The 12,278-nt window shown below is 35.2% G+C and overlaps 1 protein-coding gene across 4 annotated transcripts in view; it reads right to left on the bottom strand.

Moving 5' to 3' along the window:
• Window positions 1-314: 314 nt before the first annotated feature.
• LOC125654600 (uncharacterized) overlaps window positions 315-12,278 on the bottom strand; it is a 51,476-nt gene continuing 39,512 nt past the window's right edge. For all 4 annotated transcript variants that reach the window (XM_048884590.2, XM_048884591.2, XM_048884589.2 and 1 more), the window contains exons 7-20: window positions 11,363-11,529; window positions 10,953-10,996; window positions 10,766-10,864; window positions 9,966-10,130; window positions 7,537-7,632; window positions 7,330-7,431; window positions 6,994-7,110; window positions 6,357-6,531; window positions 6,010-6,125; window positions 5,719-5,815; window positions 5,515-5,597; window positions 4,821-4,950; window positions 3,478-3,575; window positions 315-543 (exon numbers count right to left, since the gene is read on the bottom strand). In XM_048884590.2, the coding sequence (XP_048740547.2) occupies window positions 445-543; window positions 3,478-3,575; window positions 4,821-4,950; window positions 5,515-5,597; window positions 5,719-5,815; window positions 6,010-6,125; window positions 6,357-6,531; window positions 6,994-7,110; window positions 7,330-7,431; window positions 7,537-7,632; window positions 9,966-10,130; window positions 10,766-10,864; window positions 10,953-10,996; window positions 11,363-11,529 (1,588 nt within the window). In that variant the 3' untranslated portion in view covers window positions 315-444. The remainder of the gene's footprint in view (window positions 544-3,477; window positions 3,576-4,820; window positions 4,951-5,514; window positions 5,598-5,718; window positions 5,816-6,009; window positions 6,126-6,356; window positions 6,532-6,993; window positions 7,111-7,329; window positions 7,432-7,536; window positions 7,633-9,965; window positions 10,131-10,765; window positions 10,865-10,952; window positions 10,997-11,362; window positions 11,530-12,278) is intronic.

Below are 12,278 nucleotides of genomic sequence, written 5' to 3'. Positions count from 1 at the left end.
CTTCACACTAACACCCAGCTTGAATTCTTGGCAAACTATGGTATTAAAGCTATTAGCATATTAATTTGCAGCAGTAGGATTCTCTGATTGAAACTCAGCTCCTCGTCGTCTGGTTTTTCACACACACACACACACATACACAGACTTGTGGAATTAAACATCTTTGCTATGAACATATCTGTTACTGTTCTAAGATTTATAGTGGAGCTCTTTATTTGAGGAGGTAGAAAACCTCACAAACTGCATTGCCTATGTCGTTAACAACTGTAATATTTTCAATGCTCAGATAGGTACAAAAATAATCAAGGTAATGATAAATTTTCGAAAGATTTATTTTCATAACATCATCAGTACATGTAAGAAAAATACAGAATAACAAAATTTTAATCAACAACGAAATACTTTTTAAAATATGAATAGTTGATTTTAGTCTGTGAGCGCCTTTTAAGTTTTTGATCGATTCCCGGAGTCATTCGTTCTGCGCCTCGTCACCACCTCTTCCAGCCCATCCTTAGCCTCCCGAATTTTATCAATCCACTTCAGCTAAAACACATAAAAGTCAAGTTAGTGCAAAACGACCTTTCTACTCTATATCCATTTTTGAACAAAGGTTCCGCAGATCGGACATTACAACATGGGATACAGTATACGAATGCTATCGCTCTGTATGTCATGTTGAGAGAGGGTAATGTCGGAGTTCCTATCGCGCCCAGACAGCAGCAAATATTCATATCTTATGCGCCCACAACATGTATATTTTAAACTGAAATTGGGGATGATTAGATACATGAATAAGGTTGAAATATTATGAGAAGATTACGTCAATTCATCGACGTTTACCAACAGCTCGATCTACTACACGTGGCGATATTCCCCATACAACGTAAAATCACTAGCCGACTTCCCTCCTCTCAAATTCAAAATAAAGGGCAAGGGAAATCACGTGATAAAATCATCCAATCAGCTATCTTCCTTTTTTCACAAGTTTGAGAAGTTTTTTTTTAAAAAATAAGTTACTCCTATTCAAATAGATATTTTATTCCCCTATATTTTATTTACTTAATATAAACGCTCGACTTGACATAAGATGCTCAAAATAGCATGAAAACATGACGTAATAATTACATTGTGGTACCATGGCGATTTCTTATTTCTTGAATAAAACTATTTTTAATTTTCGTGATACGAATGATAAGAGTCCTGCGTATTGCGCGCGCAGGTATATTTGGCGTTACCAGGTGTTTCCGTTTCTACTGAATCGATTCAACAATCATTTCTTACGTATACAAGTATTATTGTATCTACTTCTAATCAATTTCAATGTTGTATGCACCATGGAAAACCACCCTTTACCTGAATCAGACACGAGTCGAGGATGCCTTGAATATGTTGTTGCAGAATGCACTAATATTGAGGACACATGTACAAGTCCATAATTTAAAGTTCGCACGCTTAATACGATGCAATTTACCGTTTCATGAAAAAAAAAAGTTATCTGTATTTCATAATCACACTAAATGCAACGGTAGAGGACAGACATCGATGAAGCGACATAACACACAACTTAAAAGAGTAACCCATCTAAGAATCGTAGAGCTATCCTATGATGCACGCTTATAAAAACTACGAAAAATGTCGTCCATCCTTTTTTTCTTAATTTCACCATTCCCGATCCTGAAAATTGGTACTAGCTATTTCAAATTACGAGATTTTCATGAAAACAGAAGACTAATACGTACAATGTATACGCCATTGCGGTTCGGGACAACAGAACAACACAACAGATGGATTATTCGATTTATAGGGATATTTTCAAACTACCATCGATATCGATTTCAAAACGTTCTCCAGAATCTGTCAGGGTGTCGGTATAGGTAATAATTTGTTACTTAATAAAATGGTCTTAAATTCCAAAGAATTGTAGTCCATTTTCCAGAAAATGATACGTTACAAGTTTGGGAATTTTTCAAGCTCAACTCGGCCATTCTTCACTAATTTTAAAGTTCGATAACTCTGTAACATTTCCTGACACTGAAGGTGTGGAGATAACCCGACAGACGACCTGATGGAATATCATGTGTCACAAAAGTTGTTAATTAATATATGTGGGTGTTTTTAACTAGCGTATTTTCCAGGAACACAAACTGGGTCACTTTCAAATGAATGTATGACATTTTAAGATGCTGCTTCGGGTAATTAATCTAGAGACAATCCTCTTTAGATCCTATATATCATTCACCTGGTTGTTGTTTGTCTGTGCTAACCAGGTCGTGTGGCAATTTCTGTGTCCTTTATCTAATTATGGAACGAGCTGTATTATACACTCTGAAGAATGGAAACCGATTCAACAATTATGATTTGATGCGGATAGAAAATGAGATAATGGTTTACCGTCGAGAACCAAGCCCCCCCCCCCCCCCCCCCCCCGAAAAATCGAAATCGGATAAACTGCACGTCGTGACCTTTGACGGCTTAAAAAATGCATGCATCATGCAATCACCTTCACTATTTTTATGGCTCATCAAAATTGAAGGTACAGTATTTTTTTTCTATCCAACAAGGCAAATTCACCTCCCTATGTCGTGAATGTGTGTTTATTTAGCGAATGTCACAAAGGAATATAAGAAAGTAGCACAGCAGAAAATTTACTATAAAAGTATTCACTATGTGTAATAAAAATGAAAATATAAATATCATTTTTACAGTTAAATATTTGTATGAAATTTCTTATTCTTCACACATTTAATTTTAATTATACAAATAATAGAATATTGTATTTCCTAACTTTAAATTGAATTATACAATTATTTCCTTATTGAACTCGTAGCATCTTGAGTGCGTCAGTAGGCTATAACGCCGTGCTCCCACTTCGTACTTCCAAAAGACGTGCAGATCACAATTCAAAAATAGTAATCAAAATAAAATAATGTGATTACCACTTTAAATTTGAATATTTTTATTGATTTGTGTGTGTGTTGTCTTTTTCTTTCTTTCCGAAATGCACGCGTGACAATAGCTTAAATTGGCATAAGGACCTAGTTATTACAGATGTATAAAGGAATAACATCACCAAACAGTTTGTAGACAGCGACCCATATAAACATTATTTACTCACAATATTGCCGATTTCATACACGCTTTACTCGATATATTTGGGTATTTACATCGTCATATGTGTACACTGGTGGCGAACACATATAAAACTCGGACAGTTTATCAACATCGATTTAAATGTTGCCCATGGTAAACAAATTAGGAACCTAAAATTTGAGTTTTTAATAATATCTCGCAGTACTTTCACAATCCGAAGGGCGCATGTGACGTCACTGTACCACGTGACTACCTTCCTAATTAACTAGACTTTATGAAATCGGGGCTTAGATTTAAGTCTGTATGACGAAATACATGTAATGTTGTATACTTTGAAAACATGAGATGTATCCTTTAAGATCATGACAATCGATCCGAGTTACAAACCTTGGCGGCGTCATTTGTGCACTGAAGAGTGAAAACTCCTATAATCTGTTGATATCGGCTAATTTGGACTAGAACAAAAGCTGATTTGATCCCGTTGGCTGAAAAGAAAATGAATCTTGAGTAAGCCATCATTGTCTTTGATAAGACGGATTATAACCCGAGAGAATTTCATTCAAACCGATACGTATTTGAATGTTTCAATCAGAATTATAACTTTTACCATCCCTACACAGCATATTTATGGACCACAATACATTTCTATGACCTTTAGTAGATGCTATTCATGGAGGGCCAAGACGCTGAGGTAGTCCATAGCAACCGTTCAGTCAAGTTTCATTTATGAGGTCGACAAAAATCATAGTATTACAATTTTTTGTGTGTACATTTGACGTTGTAAGATGGAAATTTGAATTTTTTGAGAATTTTCTGTAATGATAAATAAGAGATTTTATGGTCCAAACTTTGCTTCGATTTGATGCATGAAACATATATAAATATCTAATCAAACCTATTGAGAAGACTCGTGAAAATGTCCTAATTTTCAAATAAAAATATTTACAAAAATTAATGGAAATTGAAATGAAACGATCCCATTTCAGAAATATCGGGTTTTTTTTTAAAATATAGATTTGAACCAAACGAAAGAAGAAAAAGGTACCGATTCCAATCTGAATTGATAGAAATGACTAAAATAATCGTATTAATTGTTATTAATTGTATGCATTTTTCATCAAGATATTAGTTTACTTTATCAATTGATTTAATTTGTGAACTACTTTATATAAAGGGGGTGTAGTTTTCTGATTACAATGGTTTGTACCTGTGCATGTAGGACTAATTTTTCTCCTAATTCCGATCGTGATTGGTTCAAATTGGAAAAGCCACAGTATTTCTGAATTTTGGTCATTTCACATTCATATAGTCGTTATTCAAAACGTATACATCTTACAAGGTAATTATGCTTTATCTGAAATAAATCCTAATTACCACCCCACTGAAAATATGGAAGAGTTTTTCCTTATGAAAGCGACCAGTCCTGATTTACGTTTAATGGTATGCTTAGTGGGTATGCGTATTGGTTGTCAAGACGCGTCACCATCCAGAAATCATTATAACGACAGGGGAGAGAATCTCACACTGTTAGAGAGGAATCACATTCTATTAGAAACTTTTTCTATTTCACAAAATCTGAATTGTTTAAAGATTCTTTTTCTCCAAAACCAGCCTTATCATAACGTCAGAGGAATGTATACAGGTGTGCAAATAAACAAAGTGAAATATATACATAAATATGTACAAAAAATTGAAGTAATCTAACACACATGACAGTGAACTGTACTCACCCACGACCTCTGTTGGTGGGATGTCGTGTACACAGATCCGATCCAGGGAAATGGGTTGTTTGTACACCGTGTAAAGACATTTATCCCCTGAGCTCGGGGCCTTGGAATCACCCCCAGATGCCTGCTGTTTCTACATGATAAACAAGATTCGTTTACATCATAGATTTGTTTACGTCATAGATTCGTTTACATCATAGATTTGTTTACGTCATAGATTCGTTTACATCATAGATTTGTTTACGTCGTTATTCTAAATCGTCATCGGCTGACTTCCTCTTAAATCTTGAATGATGAAAATATAAATATCAGCATTATTTGTATTTTCATTTCAAATACTATTGCCTAGCTAGGTAGCTCAGTAGGTTAGCACGTCGACTGCTGAACTGTAGATCGCGGGTTCGAGTCCAGCAAGAATTTTGAATTTTTTCCCCAGATTGGTTTACACTATAACTGCATTTTTTGACTAAATAAAGTAAATATGAGTTTTCAATTTCAAAATATTGTTATGCATATCCTTCACTTTTCACCGGTATCAAATTTCTCTGGTATAGCATTCCTCCTTAATATTACGGGTTTTTTCTTCTGCAAAATATCCTATCTTGCGCTCTAACTTTTTTTTTTGTACAGTGAACCTATATATACAACAAAAAAAAATAAAATCATGTACATTCAAGTGCAGTAAAACGTGTCTTACTTTTTTGGCAGACTTTTTCAGCCGAGTAAGTAATAAAATATCATCAAACAAAAATAGGTACACGTCAATCATCTTCGTAGATTCTGAAATAAAGCAAAATTGTTTTTGAAGTTCATATTTAATTCAAGAGTTATTGTTCTTTTCTTTTGTAATTTGTTATTAAAATTTGATTTCCGAAAAGGAGCACACACAAGGATTTCTTACCTATTAAAGCTAGCTGCCCTTCACGAAGAAGCTGTCGGTCTACACAAGCCGCCAGGAGGCGTTCACAAGGTTGTTTTGATAACGTAGACCTTAGGTACTGCAACATCAATTCATATCATTTATTATACACCCAGGTACCCAAATTTACTGCAAAAATTTGACGCACAATTTTCTACCAGATTTGTTGATATGTATAGGATTTAGTTTTTATTCTAAATCGAATCCATACGGCGTCGGCCAATTCGCGTTTAATATTTACACAACATTTTTATTTCCCCATTATCAACATGCCTCTGGAATGAATACTCTCGGATCCAGGTCAGTGACCGGCGGCCATGACAACTGCCGGGCGATTTCCTGAACTCTCTCGTAATTTTTCGCCCATTTCATCTTGTCCTCCATCTTTTCTATATAAATATATATATATAAAAGAAAAATAAACGCTAAATTACAATCAGCTTAAACCCCCTCTGTTGTAGATGGTTTTAGATTTAAGAAATGTAGTGGTTCAATTTAGACATGAGGTTTATGGAGGATATCAGTATCAATGGTTTTATTCGGTTCCAAGCATTTCGTCTGAGTCAAAGATTGGTCTGAGCACAAAATCAATGTTACGTCAATAAACAAAAAATACACACGCAGTGACGTTTCCACTCTTGCTATAGACTCTGTTAATTTCTCCACTTCATCCTCCGCGCCTGTATATTTCCGAATATTGCTAAGCAACAGAGGTAGTTTCGTACAATGCTGTAATGGCGCCACCAGAAGATCTGTCAGTTTCAATCGCTGGCACCGTGGATCTTGACAACATGCCTGTGTTAGGGTGATATAATGGACAAAAATTCAACAATAAAAATGTCCGTCAAGCTTGTCATCTACCGCACAAAGTATTCCGTCATAAAGAGTGAAGATTATTTGTAAAACTTTTGATTGGATTAGAATTCTATTTCACGGATATTGACAGAGCAAGATTTAGGAAGTTGATATTTTCATTATTTTACCAATGATGCTAAATTTCTGAGGTTTCTTGTCATAAAATGCTCTGTGTACGTCATAAAACGTTCTGTGTACGTCATAAAATGTTCTGTGCACGTCATAAAATGCTCTGTGCACGTCATAAAATGTTCTGTGTACGTCATAAAATGCTCTGTGCACGTCATAAAATGCTCTGTGCACGTCATAAAATGTTCTGTGTACGTCATAAAATGCTATGTGCACGTCATAAAATGTTCTGTGTACGTCATAAAATGCTCTGTGTACGTCACACCGATATACCTTCTCAAATTCGTTGAAGTCGTCGTTTCTCCGCAAACGTTCCAAATACGTCAAGGCATTCGTGTAATTCAAGCAATATGTGTGGTAAACGTCACCATCTTTGGAATGTGAAGAGAACTGCACACCAAAAAGAAAAATAGATGTAACCAGCCATTGTGAGTACAGTAATTTATGTCTTCGGTATCAAACTATACCATCACTTAATGTAAACCCCATGGCCACCAATCGTGTGCTGATACCGACGATGTGTAAAAGCAAATTGCTTTTAAATGTTACAGTTATTTTTTCTTCACCACACAGAAATTGCCCCTTAAAAGTACCAAGATCTTAATTTACCCTATCAAAGGCCTTTAGGAGGGCAGTGGTACTACCGAATTCTGTAGAACTCATAGCCTTGACCAAAGTTGCAATGAAGTCTTTACAAAATGTATAACTAACCTGCAAAGAAAAGATTAAAACCATTTTCATAACCCAAGAGAATCTGGTCAGTTATCGATTAAACATGATACACACAAATATTTCACGGCTGTGCATTCAACCTACATAGCACAATTCATCCAGGTTACCAAACAAATCTTCGGGCTCGGCGTACATTAAATGCCCTTCCACCTGACACTTTTTTAGCGGCTCCATAAAACACTGCAAAATGGAAAATAAAAGTGCTATGAATTTACGCATTGTTTTTGATTTGCTTTTGTTCATTTTTTTTTCTTGATCACATTCAAAGAGGTTGAAAGTAGAAATTTGTTAATCTGTCAAAGATAGTTAGAGTCCGAGTATAAATGTCCCCAACAGTAAATCTGAGCCAGAAAGTGAAAACGGCAGTCGGCATTAGATTTGACACTTAAAATTCAACATATGTGAAATAACGAATTTTATCGGAGGTCGTTATAGAAATTATCGAGATAGAGAGCTGGATGTAAGCGTAATGTTAAGGATGAATTTATTTGAATATTTTGTAGAATAAAATACCAAATGGAAAGCACTGTGAAAAAAGAAAATTCTACAAGGATTTCAAATCTCGGCCATAGTGATCTGGAAACTTGTTGTCTGAATAATCTCCAGAATAGATATTTGGGTACATTTCCATTGAACTTTAATGCGTGTTCACAAAGCAAATTACATTTCCCCGTGATGACATTCTAATCAACAATTGTATTTGTGAAACACTGATGCCCCCGGGTTGGAACAAAGTGGAACTGTCAGATGTAAGACAGTGTAGTTTTTTTTGTTTTTTTTTTTAGCTCACCTGAGGTGAAATCTCAAGTGAGCTTTTCTGATAACCTGTCGTCCGTCTGTCTGTAAATTTTTCACATTTTCTATTTCTTTTCAGAACCACTGCATGGACCATTTTCAACCAAATTGACAAAAAGCATCCATGAGTAAAGGCTTTCAAGTTTATTGAAATGAAGGGCCATGCCACCTTCAAAAATCTTCTTCTCAAGGTCCACTGGGCCAGAAAAGCTGATATTTACATGAAAGCTTCCAGAAATAGTGCAGATTCACGTTTGTCAAAACCATGATCCCCTGGTTAAGGTTAATGCCACAGTAGGGAATCAAATCTTATATGCGAAATATTTAAAAATCTCAAGAACCACTGGGCCAGAAAAGTCTATATTTACATGAAAGTTTCCTGACATAGTGCAGTTTCAAGTTTGTAAAAATCATGGCTCCCAGGGGTAGATTGGAACCACAAAGAGGATCAAAGTTTTACATGCAAAATATAGTGAAAATCTTTAAATATGGGTCAAGGTGACTCAGGTGAGTGATGTTGCCCATGAGCCTGCTGTTTTTGAAAATTTCCAAAAACTAGGTCAATGGTCAAGGTCGACAAACCTGGTATCGTTGGAGAGGTCTGTTCACAAAACAACAACCCCCCCCCCCCCCGACAAACACCCCCCCCCCCAAAAAAACCCCCCAACTTCAGATGCTAAATATAAAAGCAGTACCTCTTACGATTAAAAGGATATCGCTTATATTCGAATTTTCTAAAAGTAAGTCAAAGGTCAATGTTAAAGCTGTATGGTTCGAATTACAATATTTTTTTCCATCTCGTAAAAACGCTATTAAATCATCGCACGTATGTAGTTATGAGACTGTACGATATATCATAAACTATTTCACCTGTTTTAACCCAAATAATTTGATTTTAAATCGATGTTTACCAATAACCGCGTCACTCTGCCATTTCAAGTGACAGTCACGTGACCAGTTCAAACTTTCAGATCATCGGTGGTCTTATCTGTGTAAAGCTATGTATTTTGTTATAACAGTACCGTACCATAAGTTTAATAGAAATAAAAATATCAAATACCTCTTAGTAATTCGTTGTTTTAAGCTCTTTCAGCCTTTAAACTAGACAGTTGCGTATGAGTTGACACATCATGTTGGGATTCCCCTGACGCGCGTAGGTCTATTTATAGACGTCTATTCTGGGATGATTTATATATGTAGCCACCATATTTACTTTCTAAATAATATTCGCACTGTTTTCTTTTACATGCAGATGTTTTCAAGCATGTAATTAAGGGAAAGTTAATAACTTTATAAAGTAATGAATCTGATTTAAAGTAATTATGTACAAAAATAATACATGAACATCGGGTCATACAGCTTTAAGGTCACCAGGTCAAATATTTTGGTGTCAATGGAAAGGTCTTGTCACAAGAAACACACATACCAAATATGAGAGCTTCACCTCTTATGGTGTATAAGATATGACCAAGGTTAAAGGCTTTGCCACAGACAGACGGACAAGTCAAAAACTATATACCCCCGGAATCGAATAAATATTTCTTCTTTCTATTTACTTCAATCATAGCAAACCATTTCTCGGAAAATTCGTTTCCACATCTTTTTGACGATTGTACATTAGATTGGATAAAAACTGCAATAACGAAAACTTCTGTTTGTATAAGATTTTAGCCATTCTGATTGAAAACTTTAATTTCCTATGTTCAATACACACGTACGTGCTTAAGGACCATCAAATGGTTCACCAGGAACACACATTCGCTTTGGAATAATTCCCACACTGCCTCGCGGCGCTTCCTCTCCACATCCGTTAAGAGTGGCGGTTCGCTTGTCTTGTCGCTGTGTGTATCGGTGTTAGCTATCAGCTCAGACCAATGCAATGTCTAGAGAAATTGTTCAAAGCATTAATGACAACTAGCAATAAAGGAATTGTCGGAAATATATGTTTCTGACGTTTTCTCTAAAGTTATTTTTCCTCTCCCCGATATCAAGAGTTCTTGCATGATTTCTGAAATAGGTTCAAATTCTTTATTGCAGCAATATTACCAAATATTCGATATCGGCCTGTGCACCCTAGTGGTTAGATCACCTAACATGTTTTGTAATGGCCCCGGGTTCGATACCCGATTGTAACAAAGATTTTCATCTCTTTCTTGACTACGGTAATGCCAATTTATATATTAGAGCTGACTTCATATATTTACTTGCAACAACCAGAAACTATCAAAATATGCAAACTCTAAAACAGATCTGGTGATAAACCCCAAGATTTTTTTTTTATATTTTGTATTTCAGCAATTCTATATCTACATATATGTCACGAAAAATTATAGGTTATCGAGATACGTCATGTGTGTCCTTAAAATGAATCAACCTCAACATTTAAACACCTACATTCGTTACCAGTATTCGATATTATTTCCTTCTCGTGGGGATTCATTAACACCCATTTCTACATACATGTAAACAATTAAAAACTAATATGTCTCACTAACGGAGGGTAACGAACTTGTCGTACTTTATAGGCCAGGAGGTGGTTGTCCTTAAACTCGCTGGGCTTCATATTGGTCAGAACGTCTTCAAGCTTCGCAACAGCCTCTTTACTCCGAGAGCGCATCTGAAATCTCAAAATATTAAACGTGGATTTACCTGATCATTTTAATCGAACACACTTTGACTGCAGAAAAAGAATTCCATGTACTCACAAGTTTGAGGAGAGAAAACGAAGATTGACGCCCTTTTTTCGAATCTGAAATAAATTTCACAGTTGCTCAATTTTCCATCATCACTCAAATAATCGCGAGATATAGATTTACCCAAGGGCAACAAGTCCAACGTTTTGAGAAATACTCCGCATAAACAGAAATTTTAGTGAGACTCAAATTTTGCGATCTTTGTTGGGTTTTTTTTTCTTCATAAAAATGGTACATATATCTAGAGAGGGCTAATTTTAGCGACTTTATAATTTTAGGAAAGATAACAATTACCTCCGATATGGAATAAATTGCTAGGGATTTTTTTTGTCCGCAAGAGCAAGATAAAACATACCTATACGTGTACCAGTAAATATAAATCATGTAACAGTGAAATAAAATATAAATCAGTTAACCTTTACCATCATTTTGAGTGGTAAGTGCGGAGTAACTGCGGTTGGGAGGAAATTCGGAGATGGTGTTTCTTTTAAGTAACTTCCGGTGATGATCTGTGACTAATAAATCACCCGGATGTGTGTACATATCTGTCTCCAACGAAGAACGATGACGAGCAGGTCGACCGTTAAAGCTATAAATAAAGTAATTAATAATGAAATAAATAGTTGATAAAATTCACTAAATGGCGCAAACAAATGTTGACCACTACATATCCTTGTTACAGAGTCTGGTAAGAAATATTCGAACATGTCACTTTTATGATTCTGCAGTTCCCCCGATTTTGATATTCAAAATTAAGTGTTACATAACGTTGAATTAACGTAATAAATAACAGCGTTGAGTTCTTTTGATAAAAGCCCGGCTTTTACCCCATTCTCTAACGAGAGGGAGTGTTACCCAAGCTTCACATACACGGGGAGCGCACGGAACTCTGGGTATAGAGAATGGCTTTTACCCATGTAATAGCGGAACACGGGGTATTTTAGTTTACAAAGAGGCGGAACGCAACGTTCAGACTTCTCAAGAATAAAAACTATAGAATTCATGTATGTGTAATAAATTTGGGGTGTTGGAAAATCTCAAGTCTGCCTTAAAATCATCAAGAATTTTTTAAATTTCAAAATAGGATTTGAATGCCCGATCTACAGTTTGTTAACCGAACACTTAAAACAAATTAACGCTTTATTGAGCTTAATATATATATATATATATATATATATATAATATATATATATATATATATATATATATATATATATATATATATATATATATACTTCAAAGAAATAGCGAATATAGTAATCCATTGATTATATATCTTTGAACTATTTTTGACTAAAATAAATTGAGAACGTATAGGCGTTGTTTTCTGCTAGAAAA

The sequence above is a fragment of the Ostrea edulis genome, chromosome 7, assembly GCF_947568905.1.
Source record: "Ostrea edulis chromosome 7, xbOstEdul1.1, whole genome shotgun sequence".
Lineage (NCBI taxonomy): Eukaryota > Metazoa > Mollusca > Bivalvia > Ostreida > Ostreidae > Ostrea > Ostrea edulis.
This window is presented reverse-complemented; position numbering and strand designations above follow the sequence as displayed.